At 32.8% G+C, this 19,158-nt stretch overlaps 1 protein-coding gene and 1 long non-coding RNA gene across 6 annotated transcripts; both read right to left on the bottom strand.

Moving 5' to 3' along the window:
- Nucleotides 1–1,808: 1,808 nt before the first annotated feature.
- LOC129295980 (alkylated DNA repair protein ALKBH8 homolog) lies at nucleotides 1,809–8,756 on the bottom strand. 5 transcript variants are annotated; one of them, XM_054934577.1, is made up of 9 exons: nucleotides 7,487–8,756; nucleotides 6,890–7,210; nucleotides 5,016–5,117; nucleotides 4,784–4,870; nucleotides 4,021–4,146; nucleotides 3,470–3,760; nucleotides 3,230–3,295; nucleotides 2,514–2,637; nucleotides 1,809–2,105 (listed from the first exon to the last, which is right to left on the bottom strand). In XM_054934577.1, exons 2-8 carry the CDS (start codon nucleotides 7,181–7,183, stop codon nucleotides 2,581–2,583), a joined length of 1,023 nt encoding a protein of 340 aa, XP_054790552.1. In that variant the 5' UTR covers nucleotides 7,184–7,210; nucleotides 7,487–8,756; the 3' UTR covers nucleotides 1,809–2,105; nucleotides 2,514–2,580. The 5 variants fall into 5 exon arrangements, with proteins under 5 accessions (XP_054790552.1, XP_054790555.1, XP_054790553.1 ...); XM_054934580.1 differs by having other exon boundaries at nucleotides 6,890–7,233; nucleotides 8,539–8,756; XM_054934578.1 differs by having other exon boundaries at nucleotides 8,539–8,756.
- A 4,224-nt stretch (nucleotides 8,757–12,980) lies between these two features.
- Nucleotides 12,981–15,469, bottom strand: LOC129295977 (uncharacterized). The gene is made up of 3 exons (XR_008589674.1): nucleotides 15,343–15,469; nucleotides 13,720–13,785; nucleotides 12,981–13,169 (listed from the first exon to the last, which is right to left on the bottom strand). It is a non-coding gene; the product is annotated as an uncharacterized LOC129295977 (long non-coding RNA).
- Nucleotides 15,470–19,158: the final 3,689 nt, after the last annotated feature.

Below are 19,158 nucleotides of genomic sequence, written 5' to 3'. Positions count from 1 at the left end.
AGAAAAATAATTAACGTGTGCTATTTAAGAAAGTTAGTTAATTTTAATAATTTTGTCTGAAATTGAAGAGTTTGGATTAAAATGTTTTTGTAATCAATGTTTTTTTTTTTCTAATTTAATGTATGAGGGGTAATTTTAAAAAAAGTATAATAAATGTTTCTTAAAATTTGTGTTTTTATTTATAAAAAAACAATTAAATATATAGTAGTTTCTCTTACGTGACGAAAACTGAGATCGTTGAAAGATTATAAAGCAACAAAGATGCCATTAACTTAAACTCAGGCGCCCAGAATATAATCAAGAATAGTAAATTAGACTTTACAGAAAGATCCTAATCTTCCGAGAAAATTCTTTATATTCCACTTCATTTATTAAGATCTTGAGTTCAGATGACAGAAATCTTGCCCAGACAACGAATTATCGACATGAGTATTTGAAATGTATCGGTAACTCAATAAACAAAAAAAAAGATATATATATGAGCTAATACATTTTTTATTCATTTAAATTTGTCTCAGTTATTAATTTAATTTCTCGAGTTAAATTTTTACCAATTTAGTTTTTTAAATTTACTTTAATATATTTTGTTCTTGTTATTTGATGAATGAAGAGGAGATAAGTTAAAATAAGTTGACATGAATAATAAAACATCGAACTGGCAACCATGTAAATTAATAAAAAGAAATGTCATTATTTAAACAATAAAAAATAGACATTGAAATTTTTAAAAACAAAATGAGCGTACGTTTAAAACAATGACATCAATTAACGCATTTTTACGGAAGAAGCAAGAAAAGATTAATTGGTTGTACAATAAAACAAAATAATATTAACAAAAGAGCTCTTCAAGTGATTTATATAATCACAAATTGAACCTTTTTTTTTAGTTTATTTCATAAAAAAAATTACTTATTTTTTTTTAAAAATCTATTTTATGAGCTTTTATTATGTTTGTTTAAAATTTTAAAAATAATCAGAATTCAAAAAAATATTATATTTTCAATTATTTTAAGAAGCTACTTTAAGTAGCTTTTGAAAATAATATAATGGAATCGATGAGAGAGAGTATTTTAAAGAGACAAGATATACAAAATATTAAAATTTTAAAATAATATAATAGTAAATAATTTTATAAAATAAAAATCAAGAAAGATATCTTAAAATTTAAAAATAACTAACTAATAATCACTTTATATTATTATAACCAAATATAAAATAATATTTGCCTTTTATAAAATCTCTACAAAATAATTTTTTTATAAAATCTTTAAATTACTTAAAAATTACTTATTTTTTAATTTTAAACAGTTGGCCTCAATTCTTCCAATTGTTTTGGTATGACCTTATGTATTAAAAGCCATTGTTATATTAAACCATAAACCGACTTGATAAATTGTGACTATTCATATAATTTGTCTTTTTAAAAGTAATTTTATAGAATCACAAATTATTTCTTCTTTTCTTTCTTTTTCTTCTTCTTCTTCTTCTTAAATAAGCTACTATTTTAAAATAACTAGCAGCAACCCCTTATACTAAATAAAATTAATTATTAAAAAAAAGGAAAAAATGGATCATTCAGTAATTAAGTGAATAGCCATTCTACTTCTATATAATATAATATTAATCTATATATATTAATCGTAATCCATAACTGCAGACATTTGGTTGCTGTGTTTCGTTTTAAATAGTAGTGTATATTTTCTATTTTAAAATTAATATACAAATTTTTTATTAAGACTCCACATCATTCTGAAAAAAAAAAAAGAACAGAAAAGAATCTGAATATAAGGAGTAATTTACCCCCCCCCAAAAAAAAAAAAATGATGGGATCTATGTGCTAAAGAACAATTGTTACTGGTCAATAATTGTTCACTCAGCTGAAAGAACCTAAAAGAAGCTGTGCCAAGGTGAGGAGGCTACAATAGAAAAATAATTGGACTGCTAGACTAAGTTTAGCTCTAGTAAATAAATAAAGTCCAATTAAATCATCAAAAAATAAAATAAAATAAAAAGTAAGAAAGAAAGGCATCAAAATCTTCAATCTTCTCAGCTTTGTGGTCTATCTGATACGCTTGACAGATAAAAGCCATCAGGAGGATGATCGCCTGGATAAAGGCCATACAGAGCCATTACAATTATTAAAATTCAATGTATATCAGATCAGTGCAGACAAAAATAGACATGCTTAATTCACTACTTGAAATGGTCTTAGATGTACTCCCTCCCGCTTTACAAGGTGAAATTAACCAACTTCACACTTCTTAAGAAATGTTATGTAATCTTAAAATTGTAAAAAATATGTAAGTTTTCAATTTTACCTTTGCTTGCAATTAATAATCATAATAAATTGTTCTTTAGGAATTCAAATAACAAAAAATAAACATGGGATAAAATTGGACCTTATATCAAGGAGTAAAAAAAGTTTTCAAACTTTGCCATATATCAAAAGCCAGAGGGAGTATAAATGATACCAATAAGCCACAAATACAAATTATATAGCTCAAATTATGCACCTTCTGGCCCCACAAAAAAGATGTCGACTCTGCCAATTCCTCATCAAACATGGTGAAAGCCAACCTTCTATCTTTGAGGGTCACAACACTGAGGAAATTCACAATTGCAAGCACCTGTTCTGACCTGGTTCAAAAGTTTCAAATGTACAATTTTAACCAGAAAACTTGAATCCTGGAATAAGTGAATAACTGCCAATTTACTGTCAGTAACAATTTCTTTTCCTTTTTAAATAAACATTACAAATAACAGTTTATAGGCACCGACATTATATCCCTAGCTGTTCCTAACCTCTATAATAGCAACCAGTGACAACACTATGATTAGACAATAACAGTGGGAGTGTATACATGCTTCTTCATTTATATAGAGTAATTCTTGAAAAGGAACAAGAAGCATGTATTATGCAAAAAATAATTACTTGGTTTTGTTGAACATAGTTCAGGAAAAACTGGTGTACGACAACTGATCATATTGACCAAAATAAACAAGCAAAAAGTAAATGACAAGCAAAAGAGGCAGCAACTGAAATAACCTCTTTAGGTGATTTAGACGACAGGATAGATCAATGGTTCTAACTGGTTGTTATTAAGTTCACTAATAAATATCCTCTATTCTTCCTGGTGTTTATGATTGCATAGATTCTTTAAAAGGTAGCAGGGGGACTAACAGGTTTCTCTCAGGAAGATGAAAAACGAAAAATATGAGATCCACAAACCTTTCGAAAAGTAAAAGACACCCTTCTTGAAGCCCTTCTGATAACTCTCTCATTCACCTTGTCAATCTGTGGGAGGAAAAACCATGATGGAATTGTTTATAGACAAAATTATATGATCAAGGCACACATACAAGTAAGTACATTAAGAAAGGAGGAGTGGGGTGTTTCTGATCAACTTTTAAAGTTTTATGCTAATAAAAGAATAAAGTTGTCATGATTAATCCAGAAATGGAATTAAACCTTGTGGTGAGGAATGTAATGGTGCCATGCATATCGTGCTTCGCCAGACATCAGCAGCATGGATCGTGGGGGAAGATAGATAGCCTTCCGAATAAAATTTGAATCATCCTCTGGACTTTCCACTTTAGTGACAGTGCCTGAAGCAACTCTAGGAAGCCAATCACTATTTGCATATCTCCTGAATTCCATTATACAAGGCCCAGCTAATGAAAGGCTGAAAATCAAATCTTCAAATGCAGAATGAGTGTCTATATGAGGGGACAGGCCAACACCAGAAGGGTACTCATTTACCTGTAACATAAAATCAATACTCAACATCAAACGTAAGTAAACAATATTTACATATAAAAAACCTAATAGTAATATTATACAACACCACCACCAAGCCTTATCCCACTAAACAGGGTTGGCTACATGAATTGCATGATGCCCAATTGATACCATTGTGCTCTATTAATGGCCAAGCCTTTGGGTATATTATTAACCCAATAGTAATACTATATTTTTAATAAATAATAAAATCTCATTAAGTACAGCAGTACTTAGCATACCGTAAGTTGGTCCAAAACTACATTTGCAGCATTCCTGAGAGTTGGGAATAATGAGATTCTTTCAAGTATTGGAAAAACAAATGATGGAAGTTCACCCAAGCGGTGCTTTGTATTAACATTCCTTGTCTGCACAACCAAATAAAAGTGGATAGTAAAGCCTACAGCAATAATCAATATCATTCTCACATTACACAACAATGTATTTGTCCTGATCCTGAGTAGCAGCACTTAAAACCTTTTAGGAAGGAAGCATATCACCCATTTTCCAAAAGAATCAGTTATTTGACTTGGAAAAAATCAGATTGTAATAATTTAGGGGCAATAACAATGACTTAATGAGAAGCATAAAGCCATAGAAAATCAGAAAAATAAATGCATAAAAAAACATGTTTAAATATTTAATATTTGTTGTAATGGTTTGTAATGGCTGAAATAGAGGCAAAGAATAGATGAGTAATGCAGGTAAAGAAGCATCTATAATCGTTGATGAAGAACTGCAAACCATATGTGAAAAATGTTCTCTTATTTCTATAAAATTGAATCTTATAGATTATAAGCGTGGACAAGCTAAACAAATGAATGATTTTAGCAGTAATGAGGCCAGAATGAGATTTCGGGCTTGTGAACGTGAGAATAATTGAAGTAAAATACACATAGATATACCCTACGCATAACAACCAACATAATGATGCACCAATTGTGGAGAAAAAGTGTAATGATGCATCATGATTACACACAATTTCTTATCAGGTTATAAACTTACATCATAACAAAACTCATAACCATAGTGTTGAACCCTTCTTTTCGAAAGATTATTCCAGGTCCTGCAGTCAACTTCTTGGAGCAATGCCTGGGAAGATGGAAAAGGTCCGTAGTCCATACTCATCATTCATCAAATAAGAATCAAATTAGAAATATAAATATAAGATTAAAAGAAAATTACAAAAATGCAAAGAATAACTATATTAAATCTATATGAGGCAAAAACTACTAACCTTCTCTTCTTTAGTGCTAATGAAGTCGTTCACAAGGTAAAGGCCTGGAATGCTAAGATCTGAGACTGTGATAGACACAGGAACCAAGTTACTTACCTGACTCTAAACAGACATGCAAACTAATCAACAAACATGGATAATGAAGAAATCCATTGCAATAATCAACATTAAAAGACAAATCATCTCCTCACACGAGTAATTAGCCGTTTACTCACAGCTTTTTCAATTTAAACATTCAACTCATGAATGGCTAAAATTTTTTCAAATAACAAAAAATGCTAATAGACAGAAGACAATTATAAATGATGTGATGTCTTTTCATATACAGCAAAATGCAGCTATGTAACTGAATATTATACAGTCTTTGGGCTTGGTTGTGAGATGGGAGAAGAAGGGTTTGAAAGGGAATGCAAGGAAAAGCTTGTCAAAGCCCTTCAGGACATCTAATTAAGACACATTAAAGTAAACCAGAAAAATATGGAATATAGGAAATCAGAGACATAAGAAAGGACACATTATTTTGATAGAATTACAAGTATATGAGTGTGGACATATCATGCAGAAACTATAAACATGATTACTCTAGCATAACATACTTTCCACCACACTCCCATGCTACTTGGATTATTTTGCTCATGAAAATAGGTGGTATTCAAGGGGATCATATAAATCAAATCAGAATGGAAGTTTGTGTTTCATATCTTTGCTACAGAGAAGCTGAAGAATGAAAAATTGACCTTCAATCACTTCATACTAACTAGGCAACAAAGTCATGGAATTAGAAAGTGACCACTATGCTACTTGAGGATAGCAGCAGCAACAGCAACAACATAAAATGTTTTGCTAATGCGCTTATAAGGATGACAAAATGCTCAAAGCCTTTTATGACCTAGTCATTATAGTTGATTCACATTTCTTAAGACCTTGAAGTTGTCCAACATAGCTGGAAGCCTAGAGAAACATCAACCAATATCCAAGTCAACGTGATTGGGAAAATAGACACTGCTCTAGTTTGGTTTAAAAATCCAAGAGCAACTGGTTCTGATAAGAACCAAAAACTGTAGTAGTTGAACCCAAATTGAGTTAGAAACAGTTTGGCTTTAAGAAACAGTTGTCACTAATATATGTAATTGGAAAAAGAGAAGTCAGATACAACTCTCTGATATATAATAAGAGCAAAGTCTTCTAAGCTGGAAGGATCTGATTATATAGAAATTTGAAAATCCAGCTTCTGAGTTTTATATAACTGATAATTATGCATAACAGAATTTCTTACACGTTTGGATAAAAGCCAAGTAATAATGACCTCAACATTTTATTCCTAGAAATAGAAGCAAGTGAATGAGCACATAGTTTTCCAAGGAACAACAACAAGCCTTTATCCCACTAGGTGAGGTCGGCTATATGGATTGCAAGGCGTCATTGTGCTCTATCATTTACCAAGCTTTAGAAATGTTATTAATTAAGAGATCGCATTCAAAAACTTCTAAGAGTGTTCTCTCCGGCCTTCCTCTACCCCTTTTAATAGGGCTCAAAGTTAGATGTTCCACTTTTCTCACCTGTGCCTCCCGCGGTCTTTTTTGTACATGCCAAAACCATCTCAAATGATTTTCTACCATTTTTTTCTTAATAGGTGCTACCCCCACTTTTTCACGTACGCGCTCATTTTGAATTTTACCTTTACGTGTATATCCGCACATCCATCGTAACATTTTTTCCAAGGAACAACATAAAATTTTTCCAAGGCCCCTTAAATCCTTAAAGTTTTTCAGGTCAAGAATTCACATGAAATATAGCAATATGATACCATCAATCTACTTAAATACAAAAGTAAAAAATGATTATTTACCAAATTACTTGAGAAGATCGAATACCTGTGAAATTGGCTGAAGCATTGAGTAACGAATATGCAAAGATCGGCCTCCAAGTTTGGAACATGGAACTCCATCTAATGCCTTCAGGGCAGCTTGGGCAGAACTCTCTTCAGAAAAAGATACAATTACACGGCTGCCACTCTCATCTGCTGCATAAACTCCCTTTATATCCCCAAATTCACAGAACACAGATGCAATAGCATCATGAGAAAGTCCCACAGCTGGGCCACAGTTTGCAACATAGAGGTTTGGACTCAATTCAACATCATTCTTAGGACGCACAAACCTTGCCATAGCCACTAGTGTTTTATTATTCTTCAACTACAAAAATGGATAATTGAAGCCTGAGTGGAGTCAAATGTATAATTAGGTTACAATGAATTGCTATGATCTAACAGCTATAAATTACTATACTCAAACCTCGATCAAATGTATTGCTTTCAGTAATCAGAAATGAATTGAGCAAAATACTGAACCACACCACATGTCTGCATATATGGCTTAAAATTCAAACATTTGAAGCCAAGAACCTTTCATTCAACTTAAAGATGTTTCTAAGGAAATTTCTCATCTTGGCTAAGGAACATGAAATCCAACCTGAATGCTTATTTGGTTTGAGTATTCAGTTGCAGTGTACAAAGAGGAGCCTTTTCCTTTGTCATAAGTACAATGAGGAACTCCATTGTCAGTTTACAATTCAGAATTACCAATCATGGGCAGATGCAGTGAACCCAGCTGACCATCAATTCCAACTTTCAAATGGAAAAACATGTAATGCATGCTTCGTATTAGAATTTAGAGCTATCAAAGCAGACTAGTCCGCACTGGCTTGTCACAGGCTGGTGGGCTTCATGGCTAAAATCCACATGTCAAGCCTTTCTTTCTTTTTTCCTTTTTTTGTTTTTTGGTCTTCAACTACGTAAGACTATGGGATTTAAAGGAAGGATAACTCATTTCAAACTCCTTGATTAAACTATGAAATGTTTATTTACTGCACTAAACCTTCGTACTATCAAAATGAATTCAACAAACTCAAAATTTTGGTTTTTCTGGACTTGATACAAATGGGAACTATTTTGCAAGTCACACACTTTGTGTCTTTCCTCTTACAAGATCTCAGGAAAAGAGGAGGAAAAGGGAAGGGGACCCCGTCCCACTATAACTGAAGTTTGATAGCTTCAAAATACGTATTTTCTTTTTAAGCTACAATCAGAATCGGTTCAAATGCCCATTTGTAGCGGTTCTACATATTGGCTTATCTTGTATAACATAATCTATACATTTTCCATCTAACTGCAACTCAGTTTTTTTTTTTTTTTTGGCCGAAGCAACTCAAAGTTGGTTAATAATTAAGTTTCACAGACCCATCTATCACATGTGCTTTGACTTAATATATCTAAATTTAGCTACTTGGAAAAGGTTGGCACATGCCATAAATACATCAAATGCGAATTAGCACGTCAAAATGAGGAATTCAGTCCTAGGACTTCGAGTTTCTGAAACCACGATAAACAAAGCTGGCAATTAAATAGTCAAAGGTTACATCCACGGCATTCACAAGTGTCCTTTATCGAGAAACAAACTCAGGACACTAAGCAGCAATTATGCAAATCTCATCCACCAGAACATCACTATCAACCAGTTCTAACTTCTTATTTAGTAAACCGAGACTCAACAAAGTGGGGAGAAGGCAGGAACTAACAGTTGTACTGAAGCGGCGAGAGACCAACGTCCAACTCGCCGATCAGCAAACACGGTGGCGCTGCCGATGCAGGGTGGCCAGTGTTCCGTTAGCGTGGTGTCGGTGATCGTGGCGTAGCCGTTGGCGCGGGGGCCAAGGAGGTTGAGGGCTTGAGGCGTTAGTAGGGTTTCCCGAAGCTTAACATTTATATTTTTTTGATAAAATCTGTAATTTTCATGAACATATGAGCAATTAATAATTATTAATATTTTTTTTTTGAAAAATATTCCAATGAGAACCTCTTAATCTAATTTAATTTCAATTAAATTTTTTAAATTTTTAAAATTTTAGTATATATGCAAAGGACTGAAATGAAATTAAGAGCTAACTATAATAATTTTATTCCTAATAAAGTTAAATAAATAAATAACTCATGTCGAAAAAATAAACAATTAATATATAAAAAATAAACAATTGATACAAGTAAAATTTACAAATCTCATTTACTGCATAACACATGTAACACTCTAAAAATTTAAAATAGGCTTGATTAAAATTAAGTAAGGGTTAAGTTAATTAATTGAGGTTTAAAATGAGATTGATTAGAATAATTTGATGATAATTGGGTCCAATAGATCCTACATGGAAATTAAAAGCATACCTTAAGTGGTATTGAGCCACTCTAGGTCTAATTTAATAGGCTTGAGTAAGGACTTTTGTTTTTTGTCATCCACTGTGGTGAATGTGATAAAATTTTAAATTTGCAAAAACACAAATTTCTATCAAAACATAAGAGAAATTTGAGAGAGTGAGGGAGAGAAAAAAGGGTTACCTATTAGGGTTTACTACATATGACATTTTGTAACATCCTAAAAATTTTAAAACTCAAATTTATTTTAAAAATAAAATAAAATATCTATAATTAAATTAAAATTTAGAATAATTTAATAGAGGCTCAGAGTTTGAATTTTACTAAGTAAAAGTTTGATTTTATTTGATTTTTAACTATGGGAAAAATTACCAAAGTTGACCCGAGCTTTTGTGCAATAAAAAAAATGTTGGGCCATTTTTTGTAATTTTCTTCAAACTTTTTGACCAGCAATTTAAAGACCAAAACTGACGCAGAAAATGCAGAAACTGAATTGGAAAGGAAAGGAAAGGAAACGCACGAGAGGGAGAGAGGAAGAAGAGAAGAGAAAGGGGGAAGTTAGGCTTGGATCTAGGAGTCTTTGCGATCGTTGCGAGCTCGGCTACACGATAGGTAAACTCCCTACTTCAATCCTCTTCTCTTTCTCTTGATTTTCTTCAACTTTTGGAAGAGGAGATTTTTAGATTTTGATCCTAAAGGCTTTATTCTTGTAAGCTTTTGTTTCTTTGGATCCTAGGGAGCATGTTTTGAGTTTTTATATAGTGATCTAATGTTTTGAGTGAATAATTGGATGAAAAGAGGTGTTTTGGGCACAAAATAAACCCTGAGAAATTGAGTTTTTGCTTCTCAATGGTTTAAGCCCATTGATTTAGTTATAATTTTGCTATTTGAGCCCAATAAGATTTAAATTAAGGTTTGGTTTTCATTATAAGGGCTAATGGTGAAAGTTGGTGGCACTAAGTAAAGGTTTTTAATTGATTAAAAAATTATATAAATTGGAAATTAGCCTAGTGATGGCTAATAAATGGTTTTGATGGTTAAGTGATACTATGTGAATGGTTGGTTTAATATATGAACCATTGGGATGGATTATAGCTCATAGACCCAAGTTGTGTGGTATGAGTTATAGTCTTCATTAATGCTATTTGACATGATAAGTGATGTGGATCACTTATATGTTGTAGGAATTGCTGGTGGAATTTGTTCAGAAGTTAAGGAACAAGCTGAGCCCTATTTTGTACAAGGGGAACCCTTTTGATACCAAATGGTTGAGGTAACAGGGAAATTTATATTTATTATTACTTTGTTTTAGCTATTTTTGAATAAATATTTCTAGTTATTATGCATTACATGTTTTAAAAGATTAAATGTGCTTTATAAGGGGTTACGGTGTACTATTTTAATTATAGTGCAAATATGTTTTCTAATTGTTTTAATAACAATGTTTTTATGAAAATGAGATTTATAAATATTATACGACTTTAGAATGTTGAATGGTCAATACTCAGGAAAGGTAGACAAGAGTAAAAGGCATGATCTCGGTGGGAGTTCACCAATGAGAAGATGTGGATTTTTGATATTCTATGGCACACTGTCAGTACTCAGTGTTGTCTTACGTATTGTGGGCTCAGTGCACTAAAGTGGTCAATGTATTGAGTGTTCGACACCTCTCAGTGGGGGAGGGAATCCAACATATGAAGTGTGAGGTTGAGTGCCTAGGCCAAGGTAGTCCTCACATGAAAAGTAAGTTGGGCTGGCTCTGGGAGGGAGTTAGCTTCAATTGCTTAGGATTCACGTCGAAGGGGCATAGGAGGTTCGATGGATTAGATCATGCCTTAGATTATGTTTTGTGCTTGTGGAGGTACAAATAAGTATAAGGTTTACCTGCGAGTCAAAGAGTGCCAGGGGGCATTCTGTTGGTCATGAAAGGTCATACTGGCCTAGGTCATGCATTCATGCATTTTAAATGGCTAAATTATATACTATGTTGAATTTATTATTCATTTATTTGATTATGGCTTACTTTGTAATAATCAATGTAAATTTCGCTGTTACTGAGACTGTGGTTGTCTCACCCCTTTCTTTTCAATATTCTAGGTCCAGGCGAAGGATCCAGTGGTGGACGGGGAAAGGAGCAAAGCTAGGGGTTTGCTTGTGATTTGTAAAGAACTGCAACCTCTTTCTTTTGAACAAATATATTGTAATATATTTAGGATTAGGGTGCCAGTATGATATGATTATGTATGTGTGTGTGAATATGTGTGGATTGTGTGCTTGTGTATGAATTTTTGTCTGTTTACAGACTTGTGGCTAGGAAACTTGGTTATGGTGTGTGGTTTTGATGGATTTACTTAGTAGACTAAGTTTCTATTACAAGCAGATATTTATTTTGATATATATATGTGATTTTATAAGCAAATGCAAAGTGGTTGCATTGCAAATGATGTGCTATAGGCAAACATACACCTTGGATAAAGAGAGTGGGTGCGTAGGCCCCACAAGGAGCTCTGAGCCAAGTGAAAATGTTTAGCATATGTATTTATATAAATACATGGTATTTAGATTGATTTGTGACCACTCTTGTATGATTTGTGCATTTTGGGGGTTTAGGGTCCATTTTGGGAAATGGCACCCGGGTGGTCAAATTTTGATGTATAGGGGTTTTTCATCATTTGAATGTTCTATCAGGTGTTTTTAGTCTTATTTGACGTGTCCAAAGTGTTCCCACAGGTTTGTGACCATTAGGATGAGATTTGGACAATTTTGAAAATGGGTTTTACCAAAAAGCTGCACTTTTGCATCCGGGTGTTCAAATCTTAATCCGACCGTTGGATTTCTCTAAAATTTGGGTCACAAGTAAAACCTTTTATAAGCTTTGTGTGGGATTTGGAATCACATCGATCGAATATCGAACGGAGAAACGATGCACTCCGGAATTTGGTCTGGAGGTGCTGTCATGACAGCATTAACAGCTACAGTGTTGATATTGTAACCTGCATAAAATTCAATCTGTCCGTTGGATCTTTTCAAAATTTAGTATGCTAATATTATTCTTTAAAAGTGACATGTGGGCTTTGGAATCACTCCGATTGGAGGTCAGATGATAAAATGGTGCACTTCAAAAGTTGGCCCGGAAATGCTATCATGACAGCTTTTTAGCTGTCATGACAGCAAAAATAATCAATTTTTTTAACATGTCTAATTTTAAATTCGACCGTTGGATCTTTTTGAAATTTAGTATACTTATAGTACCCTTTAAATGTGACGTATGAGCTTTAAAATTACTTCAATCGGAGGTCGAATGACGAAACAGTGCCTTCTAGAAGTTGGCCCAGGAGGGCTGTCATGACAGCAATTTAATGCTGTTATGACGGCATTTTTTTATTTCACTTTCGTCTAGCTTGCTTCCGCGTGCTATAGGTAGAACCTATAATTTTTTTTTAAAAGGCTTTAAATGTTTACTTTGCAATTGTGTATTTGCTTAGTGATTTAAATGGTTTGTTTCCTAAGTTGGTTTTAGGATTAATTGTAACACCCTCAAATTTACAAACTGATTTTTCGCAAATCATTAATTCAATAAATCATTTTTTTTATTTGAACCCTCATCATACCCTTATCATGGTAGAAAAATTTCTACCATAGTACATCCAAGACAATATACCACAGGTCTTAAAATATCTCAAAAAAAAACAATTAGAACCATGAGGGACAGACAGGATCCTCATGGCATGATATTTAAATCAGGTCATGAATCAAGAGGGACAGATATAATCCTCTTGGTCATATAAATACTTTTAATAAAAAGGATTAGAGTTTACATGCTTCACAAAGAAGATATGTCCTAAATTGGCACAAGATATATTGTATAATCCAAAATAAGAGGCAACGTAAAAGATGGTGTCTCATACACCATAGTTACACCTCTGGTGCTTTCTCGGCCGGACTCGCTCCTGTAAAAATGTCAACCACGGGGAATGAGACTTAAAAGTCCCAGTAACCAAAAATTAATATGTAATGATGCATGCGGATGTAACTAATCATGCGATTGCTAAGTGGGCACACAAAACATTTAACCGAACAATACTTTCAAACAAACCGAATAAGTATTTAATTTGCATGACTGCACCTTATATCCTCCTTTCGCCATGCTCGGACGCCAAATCACCCGGCCAAAGGTGAGTTGGACCAAGCGACACGCCACTCATTGGGTCCAATGAGGGCTTACCACGTGGTAATAATTAACCGAACAGAAATTCCCATTAACACCATACATTAAAATACCCTGATAAGTCATGCATCATTCAAATATCCAAACAGAAATATATCCGAACAATAATATCTCATCATGATAAACAAAAATAAATTTTTAACCCACTTGGCAATGATTTCACGGAAGTATATAACAGTATTTATTTTCAATAATTCATAATTTTTCCAAACAACAAAACAACACATAACCATTCACAAACACACCCATCACAACACATTAATAATGGTTACCTTGTGTCTTGAATAACAAGTTCCCCTTCACAACTCCTTTTTCACCACTATCTTTGTCAATATAATCTACATAATTATTTCACAATACTATATATTAATTTTACATTAAAATAAATAACTCTAATTTAAAGAATTAGAAAGTCTTAGTGTAACAGCCCTCCTCGGGATCTCACCGTCACCCGAGGCGCTGGACACTCTCCCCCCAGGCCCCACAACAGGGCGACCCCACCCACTCTCCCCCCAGGCCCCACAACAGGGCGACCCCACCCCTTACGGTGAGCATCAGGAGACAAAGGCTTCCCCGCAGTAGTGTGCGGATTATTCCCCTTGCGGAGAGCCTCCCCAGGTTCGATCCTCCAACCTCTCCTACATAACAAAGTTGAGGCTGAACCTGGTACCATTGAACTGCGCAGTTCAATGGTACCAGGTTCAGCCTCAACTTTGTTATGTAGGAGAGGTTGGAGGATCGAACCTGGGGAGGCTCTCCGCAAGGGGAATAATCCGCACACTACTGCGGGGAAGCCTTTGTCTCCTGATGCTCACCGTAAGGGGTGGGGTCGCCCTGTTGTGGGGCCTGGGGGGAGAGTGTTTAGCGCCTCGGGTGACGGTGAGATCCCGAGGAGGGCTGTTACATTAAAAGGCACAACAGGGCGACCCCACCCCTTACGGTGAGCATCAGGAGACAAAGGCTTCCCCGCAGTAGTGTGCGGATTATTCCCCTTGCGGAGAGCCTCCCCAGGTTCGATCCTCCAACCTCTCCTACATAACAAAGTTGAGGCTGAACCTGGTACCATTGAACTGCGCAGTTCAATGGTACCAGGTTCAGCCTCAACTTTGTTATGTAGGAGAGGTTGGAGGATCGAACCTGGGGAGGCTCCTCGCAAGGGGAATAATCCTGCACGCTACTGCGAGGAAGCCTTTGTCTCCTGATGCTCACCGTAAAGGGTGGGGTCGCCCTGTTGTGGGGCCTGGGGGGAGAGTGTCCAGCGCCGCAAAAGACCTTGGGTAGGCAGGGTGAGCGGAGGGCTGTTACACTTAGATCTATAATCTATATTAATACTAATTTAAGATTTATGCCTCATTTAACTTCCCAAATTCTTTTTCTAAAATTCTCGTACCCTAATAAACTATTTTTTTATCCTCAAATCACTTCTAGTATCACAATTTCATCCTTCTATATTCTAAAAATTCGTCCAAAAATAAATTAAAAATTTTAAAATTATCCTGAAACCTCAAATTACCTTTCTATAACCTCAAAAATACCTATTCATACTTAAATAAATATTTAATAACCAGAGGTTTATCCCTACATCTCAGATTCCACATAAATTCAACCATATAGATCTAGATTTTAACTCAAAAATTCTTAAACATGAGTTTTAACCTCAAGAAAATATTCTATAATATTTATTATATCCCTAAGAGTTTTAACCTATATTTTTAATCCATCATATCATCAGATTAACTATCCTATAAAAAAATCCTAATCAGAATATTTACTCTATCCTATAAAATAATCATATCACTAAAAAGCTAATATTATTTAGAAAATAACTATAAAATTAATTTTGTAATTAAATAAATTTTTTAAATGCTAATCTAAACAGGAAAGTTAGAACATACCTGAAGAAAAAGAAAATAATCCCCCCTTGCAAGAAGACGCCGAGCAACGTGAGAGGAAGAGAGAAAAATAATATAAAAATGGGATTGTGGTCCCAAAATTATATTAAAAAAAACTATAGGTTCGAATTTAATTATTCAAACATTTGGGCCAAAAGTTGCAATTTCCTCTAAATTGCATCTTAGCCTCTCATGCTTCCTAATGCACACACCCCCTCCTTTTTATACATGAAGGCACTTCTTCTTTTCCCTCATCTAACTAATGTGGGACTTAGAAACAACAACCTTCCACCCTTTTTTTTATTCCTTCTACTTTCTCTTTTTTTTTTAACACACACATAAAAAAATTATTTATGTATTATATCTTAACTAAATATTGCTAATGTGATTTTAAATTTAAATTTTTAAATTCATAATTAAATACCTAACCATAATATTATTTCTAAATAACCTCAAATAATATAAATTCCTATTATTATCTTTTTTTTTCAAAACCTAAATTCCACAATTTCTTTATTATATAAAAATCAGGATGTTACATTAATTCCTTAACCACACTTAATTTATTTAAATTGTGTGATTTTTGGATAACACTCGGGGCAACTGTTACACATTTAGAGGTTAGTTTGGGTTTTCAAATCACTATGTAAGCTTTCTCTTCTCTTATCATATCTTCTCTATGTGTTTTGTGTAGAGCTTTGTCATTATCCACACATAAATCCAATTATGTATACTAATCAGTATAATTAAGAAATTAAACTAGGGTAAAATGATCAACCTCCGCCAAAAATACCTTTATAAAATGCTTCTAAATAAATGGGATCCCACCATGATTAATGTAGAAGATTATAAGACAAAAGTCATTGATATAACATTTTAAAAAAATTAGAGTATAAAAGGTCCTTGATTATTATAAGAGCTTTACTTGTTTATATTTATAATGATATTGTATTATTAATAAGAGTTACAAATTCTATTTACGCTAGTTGTTCATTTTCTATATGTCATTTGTTTATTTTTCACACATTAATTATTTATTTCACTAGAGATAATAAGGTCATTTTAATCAACACTTTAATTTTATTTCAGTCCCTCACATTTGTTGTGAAATTTCAAAATTTTAAAAATTGTGACTAAAATTAAGTTGGGTTAAGAGGTTCTTATTGAAATTTTTCTCTTTTTTTTTAGGAAATGTCAACTTTTTATTCATTACTAATCATCATCATTAACATTATTATGTTCTACAAAAAAAAATACTCCCTCCCAAATTGTAAGATACATTACAAAATTACATATACTAATAAAGCTTATTAAATATATTTTATAACTTTATTTTTTAAAACAAAAATATAAACTTCTAGAAAAATTTTTCCTTTAATACTTCATTTATGAAAGAAGATTAAAACGAGAAAATATAATGAGAAGAATAATATTAAAAAATATAATTAATGAAATTTTTTTTGGGTTAAAGTATCTTATATTTTGAACAATGAATCTCCCATAAAAGCATCATATAATTTTGATAGAGAAAGTACTTTTTCGTATTATTATTATAAGTCACTTTCAATAACCAATTAAAATTAGAGATAAATAATTAATAGAATTTGTTTCAAAACTAAAAAAATTTCAACTTTACTTCTATTGTATCAAAAAGTAAAAATAACAAATAAATCCTCTCAAAATATGCAAATAGAAAATAAATACTATGAAATGTGATAATTATACTGGAGTCCTTGGAACATTCTAACTTTTTTTTTGTCAACGTCTAAAATGTCCCTCAACTGAGTGAAAAAGGTTAGGATTGCCCCTAAAGTCAATAGAGTCATTTATATCACTCAACTATAAAAATTTTTGATTCTATCACCTTGCCGTCTATTCTATCAAACTTCATCATTAATGGGGCCCACATTTAAATTTTTTAATATTTTAGTCCCACCATTTTTTAATAGTGTTAAGGGTTTAAAATGTCCCTCAATCAAACAGAAAGGGTTAGGATCGCCTTTAAAGTCAAAAAATGGTCGTTTATATCCTTTAATTGCTAAGATTTTTTACTCTATTACGTTGTCATTTATTCTATCAAATTTCACCTTTAGTAGGGATCATATTTTAATTTTTTTAATATTTTTAGTAGGTCCTACCATTTTTTTCTATTTTTAGTAGGTCTTGTTAAAGCTCAGATCACACCTTCAAGTAAGTTTCTGTTCAATCTTGTCAAAATTTAAACTTCACACTATGGCTCTTTAATGGCTTCAAGCTTGATTTTTCTATTGTAATTCCTAAACCTTGCTCTCAAATCTGCCATTTTAGCCAGAACTCCACCAACAATTGCAAGAACATGCTTTCAATGCACTCTTCAGCCTAACCATTTGTAACATCTTGGAGAATTTAACCCTAAATTACATGAATAAAAGAGGGTATTAAGTAAATTGTGTGGTGTGTAGTTATAGAGAGCTAACAGATGTTTTGTGTTATAATTTTAGCTCTTGGATTGGGTTCAGAGAAGGTCAGGCTACTTGAACATCAAAAAGTGAGAAAAATAAAAGGAAAGGGTTCTATGCCATATGTCGTGGTGTATGCACAGGATGACGTAGTACACAGGCCACCAGAAGGCAAGAGCATCCTCTCTGTACCACATGCGCGGTATAAATTCTATAGAATAAGTTGTGAAAACAGATAAAAAATAAAGAGAAAACAAAAGACACATGAAGGAGATGCGAGGGGCTTTGCCAGAGTTTGAAGGATTAAAGTATTGAGAGTGTTCTGAAGCTTCTAAACACTAGAGGTGAGTCTCCCAAGCTTGAATCTCTCTTTCTCTTCCATTTTTCTTAAAGTTGAAAGTTAAAGTTTAGTTGAGAAAGATAATTTTTAGTTCATAAAGGTTATGGGTCTGAATCCATTATTTTAAATAGAATTAATGAGAGTTGCTTAAGTTATTTAAACTTACCATTTATGGTGTTATGAGTTTTGATATTTGTGGGGTAATAAATACCTAAAATTCCATCATAAATGAGGTGGTTGGAGCAATATGGCTCCATTAATGACTAGTTAGGAGTTTAATGAAGTTAATAGGAGTTAGAGAAAGCTAATAAACCCTATAGATATTCTTGTATGTAAAGGGATTGAATCTTAAGAATGAAGAAGTGTTAAACTAGATAGTAGAAATTATTCAAAAAGAGATATTGACAATTAATATTGTAATTAAATGTAAAGTGATCACATTAGGCACCATTCAAGCTTCATGAAAAGCTTTAGAAGTGATGAATTGAGGGATAGACTTTTAACTTATCAAATATTTGAGGTAATTGAGAGAATTTTTTCTTATACTTTTGTGTGTTGATTGATTTATGATTTAAATATTATAATTGAGATATGTGAAATTTTTGAAATGCAAGTATGGCATTAAATATTTTTTAAAAAAATCAATCATTATATATATAAGAAGTTCAATGATTATTGTGTGAATAGGGTTCAATAATTGTGTATTATGAGGAGTTCAATAATTATGTGATATGTGAAGTTCAATGAAATTGTGTTTGTGGAATTCAATGACATGCTTGTGTGAGATTTTATGGAATAACATTGTGGAGTTCAATGATATGACACTTGTGGAGTTTCATGAATAATTGTGAATGAAGTTCTGTGAATGTGTGTATAAAGGAGTTCAATGATGTAATGTATTATGTGATAAACATGTAATATGTGAATATTATCAGAAATTACATCTTTATGCATTGCATGATTATGAAAGGCCAGAGTTCATTTAGGAAGAGGAGTAGAGAATTAAAATTCATATGGTAAAGCTACCATTGGAGCTCGATG

The sequence above is a fragment of the Prosopis cineraria genome, unplaced genomic scaffold (assembly GCF_029017545.1).
Source record: "Prosopis cineraria cultivar Desert tree isolate PC_DT_omini unplaced genomic scaffold, ASM2901754v1 PC229, whole genome shotgun sequence".
In the NCBI taxonomy this organism is placed as follows: domain Eukaryota; kingdom Viridiplantae; phylum Streptophyta; class Magnoliopsida; order Fabales; family Fabaceae; genus Prosopis; species Prosopis cineraria.
The sequence above is the reverse complement of the archived record's forward strand: the minus strand, read 5'-3'. Positions and strand labels throughout refer to the sequence as shown.

Coding starts and splice junctions, on each gene's coding strand:
- LOC129295980 (XM_054934577.1), bottom strand. CDS start 7,183: ATGGCAAGGTTTGTGCGTCCTAAGAATGATGTTGAATTGAGTCCAAAC. Junction 3,296..3,469: donor ATTACATTCCTCACCACAAG/GTTTAATTCCAT, acceptor TTCCTCCCACAG/ATTGACAAGGTGAATGAGAG. Junction 2,638..3,229: donor TGTCTTTTACTTTTCGAAAG/GTTTGTGGATCT, acceptor CTTTTGAACCAG/GTCAGAACAGGTGCTTGCAA.